At 47.1% G+C, this 23,808-nt stretch overlaps 1 protein-coding gene across 1 annotated transcript in view; it reads left to right on the forward strand.

Moving 5' to 3' along the window:
- TBX15 (T-box transcription factor 15) overlaps nt 1-23,808 on the forward strand; it is a 306,509-nt gene that overhangs the window by 238,008 nt on the left and 44,693 nt on the right. Inside the window, exons 5-6 of the mRNA XM_069635753.1 lie at nt 2,257-2,424; nt 5,947-6,011. Of these exons, the coding sequence (XP_069491854.1) occupies nt 2,257-2,424; nt 5,947-6,011 (233 nt within the window). The remainder of the gene's footprint in view (nt 1-2,256; nt 2,425-5,946; nt 6,012-23,808) is intronic.

Genomic DNA, 23,808 nt, shown 5'->3' on the forward strand with positions numbered 1-23,808 from the left:
GAAATAGTTTAAGCTCTAGTGAGTATTGACTTTATTTATTTATTTATTCATCCATTTGTAAAGCGCCAAGGGCCCATAGGCAATAACGCGCCCATAAAAAGGAGACGAGAACAAACAAACATAAAGAAAACTGGAGAAACACTTCAAAACCAAAAGCAAATTCATGAACCAGAAACTGAAACCGGCAAGCAGAAGTTGTCAGGGACAGGCCATTAAATTATCCAGCAACAACTCAATTAAAGACATGATTCTTAAGCGCCTTCTTAAAGAGAGGAAAAGAGACTATGGGCCTCATTACAAGGTTGCAGGTAGCTTTGCCGGTAAAACCAGCAAGAAAATCCAGCACCCGCGAATGGGCAATTACTGCAGACCGGGTAATTGCCCTTTCGCAGCTGCTGGAGCCGGTATATCCCCATTTCCATTTGAGCCCCATAGGGCTCAATGGGAATGGGGATGCCTGTAGCACTGGCACGGTTCATTGCTGTGCCGGTGCTACAGGCTTGCTGTGCTCGCGGGTGCCTTTTATTCTGCCAGGTCAGACCTGGCGGAATGAATGGCACCCGCGGCACAACTCAGAGTTTGCTGGTCCGTATACAACGGTACGGGTAAGCTTACCGGTACCGTTGTATCCGGACTGGCAACCTTGTAATGAGGCCCTATTTCTCTCAGGTCTAATGGAACGCTGTTCCACAGACGAGGAGCCGTTGAGTCAAAGTCCAGTCTAAGAGCTCTTTCAAGTTTGACTCGAGGCAAAGTGAATACATTGGTGTTGCTGGAGCATAATGTCCCAGCACAGGATTTGAAGGTCAGCCTAGATTTTAAATAGGATGGACTTTTCCCATACAGGCGTTTATGGGCAAGAGTAAGAACTCTAAAGGCAAAACGCTCCTTCACTGACAACCAGTGTAGGACTCGACGAGCCTCTGTTGCACGATCCCTAAGTTTGATTTGGTTCACTATTCTGACCGCGCTATTCTGAAGTGTCTGCAGTTTAGTTATATTGCTTTGCGTGGTGCCGTGCAAAAGGCTGCCACAGTAATCAATATTTGCACCAACACTGGCTCAGTCCAGACAATAAATAACAAAATATATGCATATCCTTTTAACTAGGGTACTCTCAAACTAACACTAGATCCATATATTTAAAATCATGTGCACTCTCAAAGCAAATGCAGTATGTGTCACTTTAAATACATTGTTGTTGATTAAATTTCCTTTCCCGGGAATTCTGTTGTAATTGCTTCCTGCTCTCTGTAAACATTTCAAATGAAGGACCATTAAAAAAAAAGAAACATGAATTTGTGGCTTCACACCCGCCTCTACAGCGATGCATAAAAGTGAGCTCTCTCCCCCAGGGTGCCCGCTTCTCTGGCTTGGGCGGCTCTAGAAAAGCTGGCTGTAAAAAGCAATGGTTACATCTTTCAAGCCTAGACAAAAGCAACAGTGGGCCTCATTAGGACGCTGGCGGTAGCCGTGCCCTTATTAAGGGCACAGCTGCCGCCGGAAATGAATTTTTACCGGGTCCATGAAATGGGCAATTACCAGGTCATGCCGACCTTGGCGGACCCGGTAATTGCCCTTTTCTTGGACCCGGTAAAAATTAATCCCCATTCCCATTTGAGCCCCATAGGGCTCAATGGGAATGGGGAGCATGCTAACAACAGGCCCGTTAATAACGGGGCCGTTGTTAGCTTGCTTGTCCCATCGCGGGACCCGCAAAGGATGTCTGGTAAAACCAGACCTCCAGAGCAGGTCCCGCTAGGGGACCTCGTAATAGGGCGGTACAAGGTTAACGACTCCGGCACCTTTACCACCGCCGTTAACCCCTTACCGCCCTCCTCGTAATGGGGCCCACTGGTGTCTTTCTTCATTACCATTAGGGCACCTGCAAGCGCCATATTAATCAAAACAACAACCGTAGCATCTGCTTAACGTAACCTGCTCTAAAGCTGAGCTTCTCAGCTTCCAGAAGCTTCAAGCACTCAGACTTTCTATACTGTGGTGTAGAAGTAGAGATGAGCAAGATGGCCACCATATAAACAGGCATGTCCTGTAGCCAGGTAAATCAAGACCCTGATAATTCAAAGCACAAGCAAGTCCCCAGATACCACTCAGCCCCTTAACTGACAGCTGTGTTTCCCAAATTCATGAACCACCTTGCCCCTCTTCTCATCCTGAAACCACGTTTCCAACACTGGAGAAGTGTAAAAGTTCAGAAAACTGAGGAATATGTGTTTGTGTTCTTTTCTTCTCCAGATAATCCTTCACTCCATGCACAAGTACCAGCCGCGAGTACACGTCATCCGCAAAGACTTCAGCAGTGACCTCTCTCCCACCAAACCCGTCCCGGTCGGGGATGGAGTGAAGACCTTTAACTTCCCCGAAACAGTCTTCACAACGGTTACTGCCTACCAGAACCAGCAGGTTAGTGGAGTGGGCCTCCGGCCTGGATTCACGGAGGGGGGGGGTGCATATGCACCACGGCACCGTCACCAGCCGTTGACAACGTGACCGACCAAAAAGCGGGTACACATGCTGTATCCACTGGATACGGAGATCAGATGCGAGTCACCACTGAGCAATACTTCTGGGTGGAACGGGTGAACTGGGTGGAACGGGTGAAGTATGTGGGTGGAACGGGTGAAGTATGTGGGTGGAACCGGTGAAGTAGGTGGGTGGAACGGGTGAAACGGGTGGAGTGGATGAAATGGGCGACGTGGATGAAATGAAAGAAGTGTGTGGACGAAACAGGTGAAGTGAGTAGAACAGATGAAGTAGGTGGATGAACGAATTAAGTATGTGGGTGGAACCGGTGAAGTGGGTGGAACCCGTGAAGTGGGCAGAAAGTGTGAAGTGAGTGGAACGGAAGAAGTATGTGGATGTAACGGGTGAAGTGGGTGGAACGGATGAAGTAGGTGGATGAACGGATGACGTATCTGGATGAACTGATGACATATGTCGATGGAACAGGTAAAATGGGGTGTAGGAAACGGGTCAAGGAGGTAGATGGATGATGCATAGAGAACGGATAATGTGGAAATAAGCAGACCGGACGATGAAGGGATAACATGTATAGATCGGACGAAGCACATTGATTAGAATGAATAGATAGAACTGATCGATCTGATAGTGTGCTTAGAACTGAGCGAGTACATACGACGGATGGAATGCACGGAACAGATAGAGGGCACGGAGTGGACACTTACACAAATGACTCGACAGGGTGGAACGATCTGAAGTGGATAAAATGACCGAGAGCATGGAACGATCTGAAGTGCATAAACCAACATATAATAGCTGGAGTGCAAGGAGCGGTTTGGAGTGCATGGAGCGGTTTGGAGTGCATGGAGCGGTTTGGAGTGCATGGGGCAGTTTGGAGTGTGCTCGATCTCAAGCACCTAAGATAAACCACCATATCACATCTACATGCTTAATCTCCTCTTTACACCACCACTCATCTAGAACACAGCGATACTATGACACCATTCGGTATAGCTGTTCTCATACCATCACTTGCCTCATACTCCCCAACATCCTAACTAAACACTGCCAGTTACACACCCTCCAGCAAAGATGTTCTACTCAGGCCTAACGCAGCCAGAATCGGTCTGGGTAACAACCTGCCAGAACGAACACATACTCTTGATCTCCCAACCACCACACCTACCGCTAAGAAGCAGCTATCACACGAATGCCACACATGCTGCACACATATCCGGTGCTCACATGCACCATATGACTCCCTCTACTGACCTGAACTTCGGTTCCCGAGGGCGTTCAACCTACCAGCGCCTTGAGATATACCAATGGTATATAAGGCGCTATATAAATGCAAAATAACATAACATAACATAAACCAGGTATGGGATTCATGAAGGGCAAACCTAGGTGAGAAGCTAGCGCACGTCCCATTGAACGAGGGACAATCCTTTACAAAGATGGCCACCATGGAAAGGGAAGGCAGGGCTATGGAGCCCATCTTCCCTTTCCATGGAAGCCTGCGGGGTGCAAGGCAAAGGAGTGGATGCAGCGGTCCGAATCACCGCCTCTGAAAAAAGTTAAGTAGGGAGGTGGGGGGGATAACAAAAAAAGAAAAGGGAACAGAGGGTGGGGGGAAGATGGCGGCAGGGGGAGCTGGCCATCAGGTGACTTGGAACACGGGCTTGTACTGGCGGTTCAAGCCTGCATTCCTAGTCTTCTGATTGGCTGGCTTTCCCCGCCCGGGTGCTAATAAAGGAAAAGACCCCTTTATCCTGCTGGCCGCCTCTTATGAGTTTCACCACGCACATATAAGCTTATGCATTGCAAGAGCTTTTTTCACAGGAATGGTATATTAAACATGCACATAAGAGTTACTTGAAAATGTTAGTGCCTCTTCTCCCAGCAAATGGAGTCAAGGTGTTAATTACATTTGGACTAACCGCTTGCAGCTGATCTATCAAAAAGGAAGGATAAAAAACCTTTGTTTTTCTGTTACAAAATATGAATCCTTTAATACAGACGTTACTGCTGAGATGTGTTGTGTTGTGTTGTCTTGTGTTGTACGGGTCCTTGCGAAGGGGAAGGGTACAGATAGCCCACAGCTGCAGAAAAGGCTGATTAAAGGTGTCACACCTTCTTACACTCCTCAATAGCACTCATTTTACCAAACCTCGAAAGGATGAAAAGTACCCGCAGGCGTGCTTGGTATGACATCCGCCGTGCTTCCGACCTACAGAGGCGCCGGTCTGACACGTTATCCTTCAGCGGTTCTTATTTCCTAGACTTCAAAACGATGAAAGGCTGAGTCATTGTCACACAGGTCTGGACCTGTGACCTTCAGGCTACACTTAGATAATACTAATAATAACGATAATAATGATCGAATCGCAGCAGAGGCAGCAGATGCATTAACCTGCTGAGACATTTTACTGTAGAGACATGTGCTCTCTTTTTTGGTCAACATCAGCCAATTAAATTCCATCACTGTCTCCTGTGGATAACCTACCATTCCCCTTTCCTCCCTCAGCACCCCTCCTATGAATATCCAGGACCACCAGAGAGTCTGCGCATGCGCTGCTGGTTTCTGCTTCTGCTATTAGATTTGGGGTAGATTTGTAATGCAGGAACGGATTTAGGGGACTAACAAACCAACCCTTTATGAGACCATACACCTGTTACAAGCTGTCCCTTAGGACCTCAGAGAAGGGGGTCTGCCAAGAGCCCTAGGGTTCTTGTCCTTCTAGAAAGCCTTTCTCCCTAGGGAAATGAAGGTATGGCCAAAGGCCAGGGCCCCCAGCCCTTAGCTCGGGGCTCCCAGGCCAATCCACCCATCATGGAGGGAGACAGGGAAGAGAGAGTTCCTTTCTACAGACACCTCTAGCAGCTGAGGGAGAGAATGCTCTGCCTGGGCCCCCATCTCATTGCGCCGCTCGACTTGCCCCTAACTCTGTCCACAGAATTCTCTTCCAACCTCATCCTTGCCCCTAGATTCTCCTTCCCCTTCTCAGCCGCCTTTCAACGTCTCTGTCTACAGTGATTTGATGCCTGACACTGTTACTAAGCACTACACAATCTACATAAGGTGGTATAAGGTAATATGGTCACCTCATATAATGTCGCCGGTAAAAGGTTGTGGCAACATTATATAGGTGACTATATATTTAGGGACAGGGGGTGGGTGTTGCGGTGGTGTCCCCGCACCGTTTGAAAGAAATAAAAGGGTTTGAGGGTTGCGGGGGTGTCCCCCGCATAGTCCATTAACAATGTCCCCTCAAAAAACAGCAATTTAGCGGCGATTTTTTTGCATGGCGATATTTTTGAGGGGACATTATTACATGGAACCCACAAGGTGTATATAACCTTCTCCTAGCCCTACTTCACTTTCTATGAAATCAGAGCCAGAAGACAGCAGTAGCAGCTCCCAGAAGCAGCTCACTATACTAATCAGCTGTTTGTTCTTTCCAGATCACACGGTTAAAAATTGACCGCAACCCCTTTGCGAAAGGCTTCCGGGATTCTGGGCGAAACAGGTAAACAGCAGCAGTCTTTGCAAGGATGTGTTTGCTTATCTTTGTGTGCTTGAGAGCTAAGCTGGAAAACAAAGTGTAAAGATATACCAGAGGACCGGGGTTCGTGCTACACAATCACTATTCAGCAGAGTATCCAGGGCCCAACAAACCCTCCCCTGGTAAAAGACAGAGAACTCAGCCAAGGGCATGTTAGAACTGGCCTTTATTTTTTATAACAGACAGGGATCATACAGGAAATAAATCTCCAGCTATCACAGCTCCTGAGCCTATGTCAGGTGTTTTTGTTGGCGTGTGTCATCACAAGTTGTGGCTTTTCCCCAAAAACCTAAGAATTTACCCTATCGGATGGCTGGGCTGGTAGTGCCTATAGACTGCACCTATAGAGGGTAGCTGACTGGCCCTTGCATGTCAGGTGGATTTTACTGAGCCTTCCCCAAAAACGATCTATTACATTGTTGCAGGGTCACAAGATTACCATTGACCCTTGTTTTCTGCCATCCACCCCTGGATTTGTGTTCCATGATCAGCTGGAGCTGATCTCCCCAGGCCTGGGACCCAGCTCTGTTCTCAATGTTCTGTGTACCATCTCAAAGTGATGAGAAAGACTATGGGCCTCATGCTAACCTTGCCGTTCCGGAAACAACAGTGCCAGTAAGCTTACTGGCAGCATTATTTCCGGACCGGAAAACTACAAGTCTGGTGGGTGGGTGGGGTGGATGCCCTCCCGCCTGGCAGGTCTGACTTGGGTGCCCTCCCACCTGGAAGGTCTGACTTGAAGGGCGGACCGGCACCCGCCCACAGACTTTCACGGAAGCACTGGCACTGTTATCACCAGTGCCGGTACTTCCGTGATCCCCATTCCCATACAGTCCTATTGGACTCTATAGGAATAGGGAACAACAATTTACCGGCACCCTACTTTCTGGCCGCTGGGGTTGTAATACACTGGTGTTACCGGCAAGTCAGGCGCTGGTAAATGTTTACGGGTCCGGCGGCTACTTACCGGTTTAACCAGCACGGTTACCGCCGGACTCGCAATGAGGCCCTATGTGTCCCCATTGTTGCCACTGATATAACCACCTTGCATTAGAGAGTGCCTGCAGGTTGTAACATTGTAAAACAATCATATATAGACAATGGGGAAGATCCTGTTTCGGGGAAACACCACCAACAGGGATCAAAGGAGCAGAGAAGAAGGGACAGTGAAGGTGGTGACCCTGTTTCTTAATGCCACAATCTGATGAGGGATGTACCTATTATCGGGAAAAGATCAAGACAACTTAAAAGCCAGCAAGTGAAGGGAGCCTGGATGTGTGAAAGTATCAGGCTGCTTACTGGGAGTGTTTGTTGTGAAACAAACGGCTAATTTACAAACCAACCAATAATACATGAAAACAACAATTTTATTTTAAATTCTCAATAATAATTGCATCAAAATACATAAAACGTCTTTGTTAAAAAAGAAGACAAAATCTTCTTAAAACAAAAAGCCAAATGGCAAAGAACAAATCAACGAAAGCAGACCTAGGGTCTGAAACAACACATTAGGATTGTGATGGGGTTAGTACGTGAATATTGTGTCTTGTTTTGCAGTGACTCTTCAAAATCAAGCACAGAAGTAGAGCACTTTTGAGTAGAAACAACTCTATAATAGATGGAACTTATTAGAAACCTTAGGTTATTCTTGTGATGGTCGACTTATGTTTCGGCTAATGGCAACAAGAAAAATCAGACAATACACAATATGTCTGTTTGTTGCAAGTATAGCCATCTTCAGGACAGGCGAGAGATGATTTTTGCACAAGGCTTGATTGTGTTGAGTACTCCTTGTTAACCGTACTTTTTGTGAATGTAACCCACTACAAAAAAATATGAAAACAAAGAACGCGTTGGAATTTCAAAATATCACAATATTAATAAACAAGATCTTCCATCATAGTGTACATCACTGGCATATATTATATCGATTGTGGTAAAGAAACTGGCATGAGATTTATGAATGCACATGCATTTTTTTGATGGATATAATTATCCGAGGCGTCTACCGTTATCAGGCACTAAGTCTAGAGAGTCCAATCATCTATGATAAGGACATGGGTGAATTACTTAAATACTGAAAAGTTTTTTTGTAAAAAGCAAAACAAAAAGGTAAAACCTCTTGTGTTTAAGGAAAATAATTTTCTTCTCACCTAGATATTTGATAATGGATGATTCCTCATCAATATTTGGTGCTGGCTGTTGTGATTTCAGCAGTGCACGAATACTTTTCTGATGCGATGAGTCACAGCGATCTCGAAATACCACAGGCTAATTGTGAATAGTGTCTCAAGAAGGGAGATATATATATATAGATATATAACGACTGTAAAAATATCATGAAGGATTGTCTTATGGTTCAGGAGACATACCTTTTTACAATTTTATGAACGCATATTTTGCTGGACAAGAAAGTACTATGGTGCTGCGTCTGATAAAGGTGCAGGATGTGTGGTGAGACTCTGTCCACTTTTTTGGGCAACGTATGAAAGCGTAGCCGTCCTAGAGCAAGAAGACGGGAGCAAACAATAACCGCAGATATATTAGTTCTACTAAGCGTCACTATCGTGATTGGTCTGCATTTGTCAGCGGAGTTAATAATAGGTTTATGATGAAATAGAGAGTTTTGTTACCTCCGAACTTCTTATAAGTTGCCGTCCCTTGCTTTCAGGACAACAGCAAAGAGTTTTTTGACACACGCCCTCAGATGTAAATGGTTTCGGTCCCTGGTGGTACAGACTGAAGAGAAAAAAGGGGAGAGTCATATGGGCCAGTTACAGAAAAGGTGTCTGACGCTATGATTATGATGTTGAAAACATCATACTGTATTGCGCTCACCTTATTTACCACCGGGAGACTGGACGAGATAAGCAAACATGCGGGCATGCAGATTGCCCCGATGGAGTTTAATCCGTAACACTGTAATGTTTCGCGGGCATTTGATTTCCCGTAATGATGGCAATTATGTATATTGTGAAGCCTTTCCGGTTGAACCCGGAAGTGGCGTTTGAACAAGTGAAGCAGTAGACCGCTGTGGACTGTTACACTGAACGCCATTATGGCGGCCCATTTAGGAGTAGCTATTACTCTTGCCTGAGTACTCGATTATTCCCCAGAAGGGTTACCACAGTACTAAGGTTAGCAAAAACATTTTGTATGTGAAAAAGTGGAAATTTTCGCACATTAATGTAAAAGGTGCATATAAACCTATTGTATGTGCGTGCAATTGGAGAAAAACTCTTTGAATAAATAGTTTGGGGCTTTTTTCTTATAACAATGAGAGTTCCTGATGAGAGATCAGCAAAGATGTGTAATGCACAATGATGCCAGGAACTGGTGTTCTGATGCATATAGAATTTACAGATGTTAAATACATGGGTCTCTTTTTCTTCCCATGGATTTGTGCGAATCATAGGGTGTGCTAATTGAGTTTGAGGATCACAAAAATAAGGACCACTGAACCGTAGAATTGAGGCCTCATTTAGCAGTTTTTAGATTAAAAATGTTTGCTCTAGTTTGGTAAGGAGCAGATCTCTATTGCCACATCGGGGGGGGTGCTGGAATGGTCTGAATGATGAACCAAAACAGATCGTTGGAGGAGTGTTTCATACGAGTGTAGTGGGCCACCATAGGTTTATTTTCAATTTTGTTCTTTTTACACGAACGGTGCTCACAGATTCTTTGTTTTACTGGATGTTTCGTCTTACCATTATAGAGCAAGTCACAAGGGCATTTTTTTGTGCCGTAGATAGTCCACGGTGTGTTACAATTAGAAAAGAACGAGAATGTCCATTTAAGTTTGTATAGTTCAATTGTTTTAAACATTTTTGTTAGAGCACAGACAGAGCAATAACCACATTTGTAATGGCCAATTACTGGCGGTAAAGACCACAATGTGGTCTGAGAATTAAGGGTCTTACGTGTATCAGGGTAAGTGTGTACCAATTTATCCCTCAAGTTGGATTGTCTTTTGAAAGCAAATCGAGGAGTAGATGGATCAAAGTCGGGAGTTTTCACTATATGCCAATTCTGTAATATTGTTTTCCTCAAATTATGACTGATTGGCGAAAAAGGGGACACACATGTGATTTTATCTAAGGTATGTCTGTCTGATGGACCAAGGCAAATTTGCCTGTTGGTATGTTTGGCTCTTCTGTACGCTCGATGGATGTTTTTTTTAGGGTAACCACGATCTTGTAACCGTGCTTTTAAACATTTTCGTGGTGCTCGAGCTGAGAGATGTTGGTACAGTTCTGTCTTATTCTAAGGAATTGTCCTATTAGAAGATTCTCTTTAAGGCTCGATGGATGGAAGCTATCGAAGAGTAAGAGGGTGTTCTTATCCATTTCTTTTCGATATAGTGTGGTTTCTAAATGTCCATTTAGAGATTTCATAATCATTAGATCAAGAAAGGGAACAGAATTAATGTTGTTGGTGCCAGTGAACTGGATGTGTAGATTTTGTTGATTCATCCATACAGTGAAATAACTGAGGTGTTCAGTTGAGCCTCTCTAGACCATGAAGACATCATCGATATACCTGTACCAACAGAAGATGTTATGCTTATATGGATTTTCTGGATGATAGATTGAGTTTGCTTCTAGTTTGTCCATAAAAAATTTGCAAGGTCAGGGGCAAAAGTTGCCCCCATGCTTGTGCCGTGTTTCTGATTATAAAAGAGACCGTCATAGAGGAAGAAGTTTTCCATGAGTGCAATTCTGGCACATTCTAGGAGAAACGGCCTAGGTACAGAATGTAAGGTGGAAGTTCTTTTATTCAGGTACAGTTTGATCACTTGGATACAACCCAGTTGGGGGATACTCGTGTATAACGAATTGACGTCCAGTGTAACTAAGAGATCTGTACTTAGAGTCTATAGATCTGCTGTTATTTGAATCATGGTAGTGGTGCCTTTCACAAATGATCTCATGTCTTTAATAAAAGGTTGTAGAAACCAGTCTACATATATAGATAGTGGCTCAAGAATGGAGTTTAGTGCTGAAACTATTGGTCTGCCTGGTGGACAAGTGGGATGTTTATGTACTTTGGGTAATAGATACAAAGCTGGAATGATGGGATTTTTCGCAATCAGAAATTGTTGTTAATCTATGCTGATCCATCCTTCTAGGTGAACATGGTACATGAGGCTTATGATTTCGTCCATTAGTCTGGGGGCAGGATCAGTGTCAATTTGACGGTAAAAAGTGATGTTGTCAAGTTGTAGTTTTACTTCTTTGTCATAGGCTGCCTTATCCCAAAGGGCAATGCCTCCCCCTTTATCTGCAGGTTTAATGACAAAGGAATCATTACTCTGTAGATTTAGGAGGGCTGTACGCTCTTTTTTGGATAAATTGTCTTTTTGTAGTTTCTACTTTTTAGAAGGCATTCACTTTCATGTGTGATCTTGTTCTCGAATGCCAAAATGGCTGGGCTCACCTGCTATTCAATGGAGTGAAGGTAGAGGGAGGTCTTAAACCTGTGATGTTATCTCGGTCCTCTCTGGGTTGTGAATTTCTAAAGAAATATTTAAGACGTATGAGTCTAAAAAACATCTGAAGTTCTAGAGCTGTCTGAAAGGCGTCAGCTTTTTTAGTTGGAACAAAAGTGAGGCCTTTGCTAAGAATGTCTTGAAGCTTGCTCTGTGTCTCTTGCTTTCCTGCGTTTCTGTATTTCTGCGTTTTGCTAATGAAAAGGAAAGGCTTCTGACAGTATGTATATGTATGTATCCTCTATCTACAGAACTGCATAAGCATGTTCTTCATGTGTGCACTTTTGCGTCCGTGTAAATTCGTGCAGAAATGGGAGTTTACTTTGTAGCTAATGTTACTATGTTGTGATGTCTCTAATGACATCAGCACAGCTTGATATTTATCAATAGTCAACGAGGTCCAGTTTTGAGGCACCTGTATCCAGGAAGACGTCAGCTGGATTAGGTTTGCATGGTTGTCTGAGAGAATATCTGTTTGCATCAGTAGAAGTCACTGGCCCTCATGGGGGCTGGCCAAACAGTGACTTGCATCTTGCATTTCTTGCTCTACAGGCTGTCGTGGTTATAGGGTTACAGAGGGGCATTTCAGGACCCTCTCTTCAAAAGCATGCACAATTCTTTGATTTTAGGAAACCATATTATTGAATGCAATTAATGCTTAATTCTGCTTCCTCTAACTCTTCACCTATTGGCATCTGGGGGGACAGACACTGGCCAATCAGGTGGTTGGGAAAGCAGGCATGATACATCAGTGACAACCTGCATTCTCTCAGCCACCGCTGCTCCACCCCCAAGTGTCTGCCATTTGTTTTCCAGCCCCCCAAAACTTCCACCTGCACCTTTAACCCCAGCTCTCATTCCGCCACCCCCACGGAATCCCTCTGCAGCCCCACCCTCCTTCCTTATCCCACTAACTTGCTCTTGCGTCTCCCTAAGGCCCTCCATGGAAGATATGGCATTTTGGATACAAAATTAGCTTAATTTCAACACACCACCATTTTGCCTATAAGTGTAGACAGCACAAAAAGGCTAAACTAAACGGATTTAATCCAAAAAACGATTGCTTCAAAACAAAAAAACACACCCAAAAAAGAGCCTCATTGATAACTAATACATTATTTTAAAAAATCAATATATAACAATAACAAAGTAGTTCACGATAGAGAAAAACATGATTTATCAACATGAATGAATTTGTGAATTAAAATGTTGGGTCGATTCTTAAAATAACAATCAGTTCTTAATGAAAAACACATTGATGTTTGACTAAGTATATATTGTTTCTTCCCAAAAACTTTGTGTTGTGACAAATGTGATGGACGTATAAAGAAACTTCCGTCAGTCAGCTATACGGATTGATACTTGGACACGTTGACCCCTGCTGTGGCGTTCACTATGCCGGCCCTGAGGTGTGCTTGCTCCATTTCCGTTGCCTCGCTGGGGGTATTCCAGCCCGGCCGCATGCATCTTCGCACCGTTCCCGTGGGTCTCTTGGACCTACATTCCAAGGAGCATATAGGTGAATGCATCGAATCGCTGAGGGAAGAGGCAGGCTCTCAAATGCATAGAACCACTGAGGGAAGAGGAAGGCTCTCAAATGCATAGAACCACTGAGGGAAGAGGAAGGGTCTCGAATGCATAGAACCACTGAAGGAAGAGGACGGCTCTCGAATGCATAGAACCACTGAGGGAAGAGGCAGGCTCTCGAATGCATAGAACCACTGAAGGAAGAGGAAGGCTCTCGAATGCATAGAACCACTGAGGGAAGAGGCAGGCTCTCGAATGCATAGAACCACTGAAGGAAGAGGAAGGCTCTCGAATGCATAGAACCACTGAGGGAAGAGGCAGGCTCTCGACTGCATAGAGCCGCTGAGGGAAGAGGAAGGCTCTCGACTACATAGAGCCGCCGAGGGAAGAGGAAGGCTATCGAATGCATAGAGCCACTGAGTGAAGAGAAAGGCTCTTAAATGCATAGAGCTGCTGAGGGAGGAGGAAGGCTCTCGAATGCATAGAGTCACTGAGGGAAGAGGAAGGCTCTTGACTGCATAGAGCCGCTGAGGGAAGAGGAAGGCTCTCGAATGCATAGAGCCGCTGAGGGAAGAGAAAGGCTCTCAAATGCATAGAACCACTGAGGGAAGAGGAAGGCTCTTGAATGCATAGAACCACTGAGGGAAGAGGAAGGCTCTCTAATGCATACAACCACTGAGGAAAGGGGAAGGCTCTCGAATGCATAGAACCACTGAGGAAAGGGAAAGGCTCTCGAATGCATAGAACCACTGAGGGAAGAGGAAGGCTGTCAAATGCATAGAACCACTGAGGAAAGGGGAAGGCTCTCGAATGCATAGAACCACTGAGGAAAGGGGAAGGCTCTCTAATGCATAGAACCACTGAGGGAAGAGGAAGGCTCTCTAATGCATAGAGCCACTGAATGAAGAGAAAGGCTCTCAAATGCATAGAGTCGCTGAGGGAAGAGGAAGGCTCTCGAATGCACAGAGCTGTTGAGGGAACAGGAAGGCTCGAATGGATAGAGCCGTACAGGGAAGAGGAAGGCTCTCGACTGCATAGAGCCGCTCAGGGAAGAGGAAGGCTCTCAAATGCATAGAACCACTGAGTGAAGAGAAAGGCTCTCAAATGCATTGAGCCGCTGAGGGAAGAGGAAGGCTCTCAAATTCATAGAGTAGCTGAGGGAAGAGGAAGGCTCTCGAATGGATAGAGTCGCTGAGGGAAGAGGAAGGCTCTAAAATGCATAGAGCTGCTGAGGGAAGAGGAAGGCTCTCGAATGCATAGAGTCGCTGAGGGAAGAGGAAGGCTCTTGAATGCATAGAGCCGCTGAGGGAAGAGGAAGTCTCTCTAATGCATAGAGCTACTGAGTGAAGAGAAAGGCTCTCAAATGCACAGAACCACTGAGGAAAGAGGAAGGCTCTCGAATGCATAGAGCCACTGAGTGAAGAGAAAGGCTCTCAAATGCATTGAGTCGCTGGGGGAAGGGGAAGGCTCTCGAATGCACAGAGCTGTTGAGGGAAGAGGAAGGCTTGAATGGAATGAGCCGTAGAGGGAAGAGGAAGGCTCTCGACTCCATAGAGCCGCTCAGGGAAGAGGAAGGCTCTCAAATGCATAGAACCACTGAGTGAAGAGAAAGGCTCGCAAATGCATAGAGCCGCTGAGGGAAGAGGAAAGCTCTCGAATGCATAGAGTCGCTGAGGGAAGAGGAAGGCGCTCAAATGCACAAAGCTGCTGAGGGAAGAGGAAGGCTTGTATGGATAGAGCCGCTGAGGGAAGAGGAAGGCTCTCGACTGCATAGAGCCGCTGAGGGAAGAGGAAGGCTCTAGACTACATAGAGCCGCTGAGGGAAGAGACAGGCTATCGAATGCATAGAGCCACTGAGGGAAGAGAAAGGCTCTCAAATGCATAGAGCCGCTGATGGAAGAGGAAGGCTCTCAAATGCATAGAGTCACTGAGGGAAGAGGAAGGCTCTCAAATGCATAGAGTCGCTGGGGGAAGAGGAAGGCTCTCGAATGCATAGAGTGACTGAGGGAAGAGGAAGGCTCTCGAATGCATAGAGTGACTGAGGGAAGAGGAAGGCTCTTGACTGCATAGAGCCGCTGAGGGAAGAGGAAGGCTCTTGACTACATAGAGTGACTGAGGGAAGAGGAAGGCCCTTGACTGCATAGAGCCGCTGAGGGAAGAGGAAGGCTCTTGACTACATAGAGCTGCTGAGGGAAGAGGAAGGCTATTGAATGCATAGAGCCACTGAGGGAAGAGAAAGGCCCTCAAATGCATAGAGCTGCTGAGGGAAGAGGAAGGCTCTCGAAAACATAGAGTCGCTGAGGGAAGAGGAAAGCGCTCCATGGAAGATATGGCATTTTGGATACAAAATTAGCTTAATTTCAACACACCGCCATTTTGCCTATAAGTGTAGACTGCACAAAAAGGCTAAACTAAACGGATTTAATCCAAAAAACGATTGCTTCAAAACAAAAAAACACACCCAAAAAACAAAGAGCCTCATTGATAACTAATACATTATTTTTAAAAATCAATATATAACAATAACACAGTAGTTCACGATAGAGAAAAACATGCTTTATCAACATGAATGAATTTGTGAATTAAAATGTTGGGTCGATTCTTAAAATAACAATCAGTTCTTAATGAAAAACACATTGATGTTTGACTAAGTATATATTGTTTCTTCCCAAAAACTTTGTGTTGTGACAAATGTGATGGACGTATAAAGAAACTTCCGTCAGTCAGCTATACGGATTGATACTTGGACACGTTGACCCCTGCTGTGGCGTTCACTATGCCGGCCCTGAGGTGTGCTTGCTCCATTTCCGTTGCCTCGCTGCGGGTATTCCAGCCCGGCCGCATGCATCTTCGCACCGTTCCCGTGGGTCTCTTGGACCTACATTCCAAGGAGCATATAGGTGAATGCATCGAATCGCTGAGGGAAGAGGCAGGCTCTCAAATGCATAGAACCACTGAGGGAAGAGGAAGGCTCTCAAATGCATAGAACCACTGAGGGAAGAGGAAGGCTCTCGAATGCATAGAACCACTGAAGGAAGAGGACGGCTCTCGAATGCATAGAACCACTGAGGGAAGAGGCAGGCTCTCGAATGCATAGAACCACTGAAGGAAGAGGAAGGCTCTCGAATGCATAGAACCACTGAGGGAAGAGGCAGGCTCTCGAATGCATAGAACCACTGAAGGAAGAGGAAGGCTCTCGAATGCATAGAACCACTGAAGGAAGAGGAAGGCTCTCGAATGCATAGAACCACTGAGGGAAGAGGAAGGCTCTCGAATGCATAGAACCACTGAAGGAAGAGGAAGGCTCTTGAATGCATAGAACCACTGAGGGAAGAGGCAGGCTCTCGACTGCATAGAGCCGCTGAGGGAAGAGGAAGGCTCTCGACTACATAGAGCCGCCGAGGGAAGAGGAAGGCTATCGAATGCATAGAGCCACTGAGTGAAGAGAAAGCCTCTCAAATGCATAGAGCCACTGAGTGAAGAGAAAGGCTCTTAAATGCATAGGGCCTCTGAGGAAAGAGGAAGGCTCTCGAATGCATAGAGTCGCTGAGGGAAGAGGAAGGCGCTTGAATGCATAGAGCCGCTGACGGAGGAGGAAGTCTCTCAAATGCACACAAACGCTGATGGAAGAGGAAGGCTCTCGAATGCATAGAACCACTGAGGGAAGAGGCAGGCTCTCGACTGCATAGAGCCGCTGAGGGAAGAGGAAGGCTATCGAATGCATAGAGCCACTGAGTGAAGAGAAAGGCTCTTAAATGCATAGGGCCTCTGAGGAAAGAGGAAGGCTCTCGAATGCATAGAGTCGCTGAGGGAAGAGGAAGGCGCTTGAATGCATAGAGCCGCTGACGGAGGAGGAAGTCTCTCAAATGCACACAAACGCTGATGGAAGAGGAAGGCTCTCAAATGCATGGAGCCGCTGAGTGAAGAGGAAGGCACTCAAATGCACAGAGCCACTGAGGTAAGAGGAAGTCTCTCAAATGCACAGAGCCGCCGAGGGAAGAGGAAGGCTCTCAAATGCATAGAGCTGCTGAGGGAAGAGGAAGGCTCTCAAATGCACAGAGCCGCCGAGGGAAGAGGAAGGCTCTCAAATGCATAGAGCTGCTGAGGGAAGAGGAAGGCTCTCGAAAACACAGAGTCGCTGAGGGAAGAGGAAGGCACTCAAATGCATAGAGCCGCTGATGGAAGAGGAAGTCTCTCAAATCCACACAACTGCTGAGGGAAGAGGAAGGCTCTCAAATGCATAGAGCCACTGAGGGAAGAGGAAGTCTCCCAAATGCACAGAGCCACTGAGTAAAGAGGGGAAGGCTTTTGAATGCATAGTGTCACTGAGGGAAGGGAAGGAACTCTAATGCATAGAGGCACTGAGGGAAGAAGAAGGCTCTCAAATGCACAGAACTACTGAGAGAAGAGGAAGGCTCTCTAATGCATAGAGCCACGGAGGCAAGAGAAAGGCTCTCAAATGCATAGAGCCTCTGAGGGAAGAGGAAGGCTCTCAAATGCATAGAACCACTGAGGGAAGAGGCAGGCGCTCAAATCCACACAACTGCTGAGGGAAGAGGAAGGCTCTCAAATGCATGAAGCCGCTGAGTGAAGAGGAAGGCTCTTCAATGCATAGAGTCACTTAGGGAGGAGGAAGGCTCTCAAATGCATAGAGCCACTGAGGGAAGAGGAAGTCTCGCAAATGCACCGAGCCACTGAGTAAAGAGGGGAAGGCTTTTGAATGCATAGTGTCACTGAGGGAAGAGGAAGGAACTCTAATGCATAGAGGCACTGAGGGAAGAAGAAGGCTCTCGAATGCACAGAACTACTGAGAGAAGAGGAAGGCTCTCTAATGCATAGAGCCACGGAGGCAAGAGAAAGGCTCTCTAATGCATAGAGCCACTGAGGGAAGAGGAAGTCTCTCAAATGCACAGAGCCGCCGAGGGAAGAGGAAGGCTCTCAAATGCATAGAGCCACTGAGGGAAGAGGAAGTCTCTCAAATGCACAGAGCCGCCGAGGGAAGAGGAAGGCTCTCTAATGCATAGAGCCACGGAGGCAAGAGAAAGGCTCTCAAATGCACAGAGCCTCTGAGGGAAGAGGAAGGCTCTCAAATGCATAGAACTACTGAGGGAAGAGGCAGGCTCTCGAATGCATAGATCCACTGAAGGAAGAGGAAGGCTCTCCAATGCATAGAACCACTGAGGGAAGAGGCAGGCTCTCGACTGCATAGAGCCGCTGAGGGAAGAGGAAGGCTCTCGACTACATAGAGCCGCCGAGGGAAGAGGAAGGCTATCGAAAGCATAGAGCCACTGAGTGAAGAGAATGGCTCTCAAATGCACAGAGCCACTGAGTGAAGAGAAAGGCTCTTAAATGCATAGGACCTCTGAGGAAAGAGTAAGGCTCTCAAATGCATAGAGTCGCTGAGGGAAGAGGAAGGCGCTTGAATGCACAGAGCCGCTGACGGAGGAGGAAGTCTCTCAAATGCACACAAATGCTGATGGAAGAGGAAGGCTCTCAAATGCATGGAGCCGCTGAGGGAAGAGGAAGGCACTCAAATGCATAGAGCCACTGAGGGAAGAGGAAGTCTCTCAAATGCACAGAGCCGCTGAGGGAAGAGGAAGGCTCTCAAATGCATAGAGCCACTGAGGGAAGAGGAAGTCTCTCAAATGCACAGAGCCGCCGAGGGAAGAGGAAGGCTCTCTAATGCATATAGCCACGGAGGCAAGAGAAAGGCTCTCAAATGCATAGAGCCTCTGAGGGAAGAGGAAGGCTCTCAAATGCATAGAACCACTGAGGGAAGAGGCAGGCTCTCGAATGCATAGAACCACTGAAGGAAGAGGAAGGCTCTCCAATGCATAGAACCACTGAGGGAAGAGGCAGGCTCTCGACTGCATAGAGCCGCTGAGGGAAGAGGAAGGCTCACGACTACATAGAGCCGGCCAGGGAAGAGGAAGGCTATCGAATGCATAGAGCCACTGAATGAAGAGAAAGGCTCTCAAATGCACAGAGCCACTGAGTGAAGAGAAAGGCTCTTAAATGCATAGGGCCTCTGAGGAAAGAGGAAGGCTCTCGAATGCATAGAGTCGCTGAGGGAAGAGGAAGGCGCTTGAATGCATAGAGCCACTGACGGAGGAGGAAGTCTCTCAAATGCACACAAACGCTGATGGAAGAGGAAGGCTCTCAAATGCATGGAGCCGCTGAGGGAAGAGGAAGGCACTCAAATGCATAGAGTCAATGAGGGAGAAGGAAGGCTCTCTAATGCATGCAGCCACTGAGGGAAGAGGAAGTCTCTCAAATGCACAGAGCCGCCGAGGGAAGAGGAAGGCTCTCAAATGCATAGAGCTGCTGAGGGAAGAGGAAGGCTCTCAAAAACATAGAGTCGCTGAGGGAAGAGGAAGGCGCTCAAATCCACACAACTGCTGAGGGAAGAGGAAGGCTCTCAAATGCATGAAGCCGCTGAGTGAAGAGGAAGGCTCTTCAATGCATAGAGTCACTTAGGGAGGAGGAAGGCTCTCAAATGCATAGAGCCACTGAGGGAAGAGGAAGTCTCTCAAATGCACCGAGCCACTGAGTAAAGCTGGGAAGGCTTTTGAATGCATAGTGTCACTGAGGGAAGAGGAAGGAACTCTAATGCATAGAGGCACTGAGGGAAGAAGAAGGCTCTCGAATGCACAGAACTACTGAGAGAAGAGGAAGGCTCTCTAATGCATAGAGCCACGGAGGCAAGAGAAAGGCTCTCTAATGCATAGAGCCACTGAGTGAAGAGAAAGGCTCTCAAATGCATAGAGTCGCTGAGGGAAGAGGAAGGCTCTCGAATGCACAGAGCTGTTGATGGAAGAGGAAGGCTCGAATGGATAGAGCCGTACAGGGAAGAGGAAGGCTCTCGACTGCATAGAGCCGCTGAGGGAAGAGGAAGGTTCTCGACTAGATAGAGCCGCTGAGGGAAGAGGAAGGCTCTTGACTACATAGAGCCGCCGAGGGAAGAGGAAAGCTATCGAATGCATAGAGCCACTGAGGGAAGAGAAAGGCTCTCAGATGCATAGAGCTGCTGAGGGAAGAGGAAGGCTCTCGAATGCATAGAGTCGCTGAGGGAAGAGGAAGGTAAACGAATGCAGAGAGCTGCTGAGGGAAGAGGAAGGCTCGAATGGATAGAGCCGCTGAGGGAAGAGGAAGGCTCTCGACTAGATAGAGCCGCTGAGGGAAGAGGATGGCTCTTGACTACATAGAGCCGCCGAGGGAAGAGGAAAGCTATCGAATGCTTAGAGCCACTGAGGGAAGAGAAAGGCTCTCAGATGCATAGAGCTGCTGAGGGAAGAGGAAGGCTCTTGAAAACATAGAGTCGCTGGGGGAAGAGGAAGGCGCTCAAATGCATAGAGCCGCTGACGGAAGAGGAAGTCTCTCAAATCCACACAACTGCTGAGGAAAGAGGAAGGCTCTCAAATACATAGAGCCGCTGAGTGAAGAGGAAGGCTCTTGAATGCATAGAGTCACTGAGGGAGGAAGAAGGCTCTCAAATCCATAGAGCCACTGAGGGAATAGGAAGTCTTTCAAATGCACAGAGCCACTAAGTAAAGAGGAAGGTTTTTGAATGCATAGTGTCACTGAGGGAAGAGGAAGGAATTCAAATGCACAGAGGCACTGAGGGAAGTAGAAGGCTCTCGAATGCATAGAGCCTCTGAGGGAAGAGGAAAGCGCTCGAATGCATAGAGCCGCTGACGGAAGAAGAAGTCTCTCAAATGCACACAAACGCTGAAGGAAGAGGAAGGCTCTCAAATGCATGGAGCCACTGACGGAAGAGGAAGTCTCTCAAATCCACACAACTGCTGAGGGAAGAGGAATGCTCTCAGATGCATAGGGCCGCTGAGTGAAGAGGAAGGCTCTTGAATGCATAGAGTTGCTTAGGGAAGAGGAAGGCACTCAAATGCATAGAGCCACTGAGGGAAGAGGAAGTCTCTCATATGCACAGAGCCGCCGAGGGAAGAAGAAGGCTCTCGAAAACATAGAGAAGAAGGCTCTCGAAAACATAGAGTAGCTGAGGGAAGAGGAAGGCGCTTAAATGCATAGAGCCACTGAGGGAAGAGGAAGGCTCTCAAATGCATAGAGCCGCTGAGTGAAGAGGAAGGCTCTTGAATGCATAGAGTCACTGCGAGAGGAGGAAGGCTCTCAAATGCATAGAGCCACTGAGTAAAGAGAAAGGCTTTTGAATGCATAGAGCCGCTGACGGAAGAGGAAGTCTCTCAAATCCACACAACTGCTGAGGGAAGAGGAAGGCTCTCAAATGCATAGAGCCACTGAGGGAAGAGGAAGGCTCTCAAATGCATAGAGCCGCTGAGTGAAGAGGAAAGCTCTTGAATGCATAGAGTCACTGAGGGAGGAGGAAGGCGCTCAAATGCATAGAGCCACTGAGGGAAGAGGAAGTCTCTCAAATGCACAGAGCCACTGAGTAAAGAGGAAGGCTTTTGAATGCATAGTGTTGCTGAGGGAAGAGGAAGGAATTCAAATGCATAGAGGCACTAAGGGAAGAAGAAGGCTCTCGAATGCACAGAACCACTGAGAGAAAAGGAAGGCTCGGGACTGCATAGAGCCGCAGAGAGAAGAGGAAGGCTCCTGAATGCATAGAACGGAGGGAAGAGGAAGGCTCTCTGATCGCCTGATCGTGGATACTTTTGTAGGAGTGAACTAGAGCGGACATCTGAGCTACTGGCCCAGATGGGGTTCAAAAGAATATTTTTTGGGTGAGAAAAAAGGACAATTATGATTTAGAACCTGGTGTAGTCAGTGAGGGCCTATTGAAGCGCGCGGTGAGGCGGCGCGCCGGCTCTTCTATAGCGATGTACTGCTATTAGTATTCCACCGTTAATGTGATCTACGCACAGTTTTGGAATGTGTAGCGCTTGTAGAAAAGCGCCTTTTTTGGATAAGTGTTCACTCATTCCATTGCTCCTGGGAAGCGTTTATACCCAACACCTGCAACCAAATAGCGAGCGTTGCAGCTGCGCCTGAATTATTTAGACAAAGTGCTCTTTTTCCGCAGAACGTTTTGCTGAGAAAGTAGAGAGGTCCAGTGCTGTTTGACACCCGTCGGAGCCCCTTCCTGGAGGACGGCGCAGCGCACATCTGCAAACGACACCTCATTTATTTGTTCTCTGCTAACCGTCTTTTGCGGATGAGTAATCGGAGCCAGATTGCGGACACCGCAAGATGCGAGGCCATAACTGCAGCTCCAGTCACTGGCATGTGGTCTCTCCTGTGCCGCCGTTCGATTCCTGCAGGTTTGCGCCACTATGTAGCGGCCACTGAAATAGCCGCATCATTGAATGAATTCACCTGAACTCTGGGACTGACTGGGACTGAGTTCCCGATGATTACGGACATGCCATCCATAATACTCTTCAAAACTTCCTGCATCACATGTAAGACAGCAATTTTCCCGAACGCCACCCTAACTAGTCTCAAAAAGCGGGAGGGCTCAGGTGGGACACGCTCCCCTAGGAGCCCGACCATTGCGAGGCTGGAGAGGAAACTTCCACGCAAAGAGAAAACCAGGAGAGAGGCCTTCTCTTGCTAGGCCCCAGCCTACCAGAAAACCATCCCAGTCACAGGCAGAACGGGGCCAATGCTCCTGCAGTTCAGGAAGGAACTCTTGACCCCGCTCTTCAGGGAGTAACTATCCTACCTCGCCTCAAAACATGGGGGCTCAGGTGGGACGGGCTCCCCTAGGAACCAGACATTGCGAGGCGGGAGAGGAAACTGGCACGCAAAGACAAAACCAGGAGAGAGGCCTTCTCTTGCTAGGCCCCAGCCTACTGGAAAACCATCCCAGTCACAGGCAGAACGGGGCCAATGCTCCTGCAGTTCAGGAAGGAACTCTTGACCCCGCTCTTCAGGGAGTATCTAGGTGTAAACTCAAACACGACACACATTACAAAATGCCCCCGCCTAACATCACCGGCTCCAATTTCCAGTGCACAAGTCTACAGTAGGATTGCCCTCGCTAAAGTTTTTGCCTAGGTTTGCGCGTTTTGGTGAAACACCCTATCCTCGCCCATAAATACGACAAACACAATAAGTACGCTGCTGTGCTGCTGCTACGGGTATTTTCTGGGCAGCGCAGGGCATCACAGAATCACGAGAGTGTAATTGTAATTGTTTATTTATAACGTGCTTAATACCCAGAGGTTTCTAAGCGTGGACCCGGGGATCGAACCTGTGTTGTTCTGCGCCGTCTTGCTTCCAAGGTGAGCACGTTGCCTCAGGGCTATCCTTCCGGACCTTTTAAGGTCATTAACAGCTTTATTCGGCCAGATTTTGCATGAAGGCCAGGGGCAGTGTGGGCTACACATACTTACCATGAGCATCGCTCTACTAATAACATAACAGGTGAATGTGTAGCGCACACGTTCACCCCAGTGGGGACTCTTAGCGCTATTGACAGATGTTTTTTGTGACCCAACTTAATGGTACTCATTTTATCAACTTCGGAAGGATGAAGAAATGAGAGGATTCGAACCTGTGACCACGAGGTTAAACACAGGCCTCTGTAGTGGATGCATTTGTCCACTGAACCACAGACTCGGCACTAAAGTGGTTATTATGCAAATGCCCATCGCCTTCTAACCAACACTGCACATGGCACATATGCACCTCAGAGTGCCAGTCTCGCCATGACTCAAGATCCCAAGGAAGGTGCTCGCAAGTCCTTGGTCACAATGTGCGCCAAAGAACCTAAAATCAGACCCAAATGTGTGTCTACACTAAAGGAACTAT

This window comes from Ambystoma mexicanum, chromosome 7p (genome assembly GCF_040938575.1).
Source record: "Ambystoma mexicanum isolate Mex_15411 chromosome 7p, UKY_AmexF1_1, whole genome shotgun sequence".
Lineage (NCBI taxonomy): Eukaryota > Metazoa > Chordata > Amphibia > Caudata > Ambystomatidae > Ambystoma > Ambystoma mexicanum.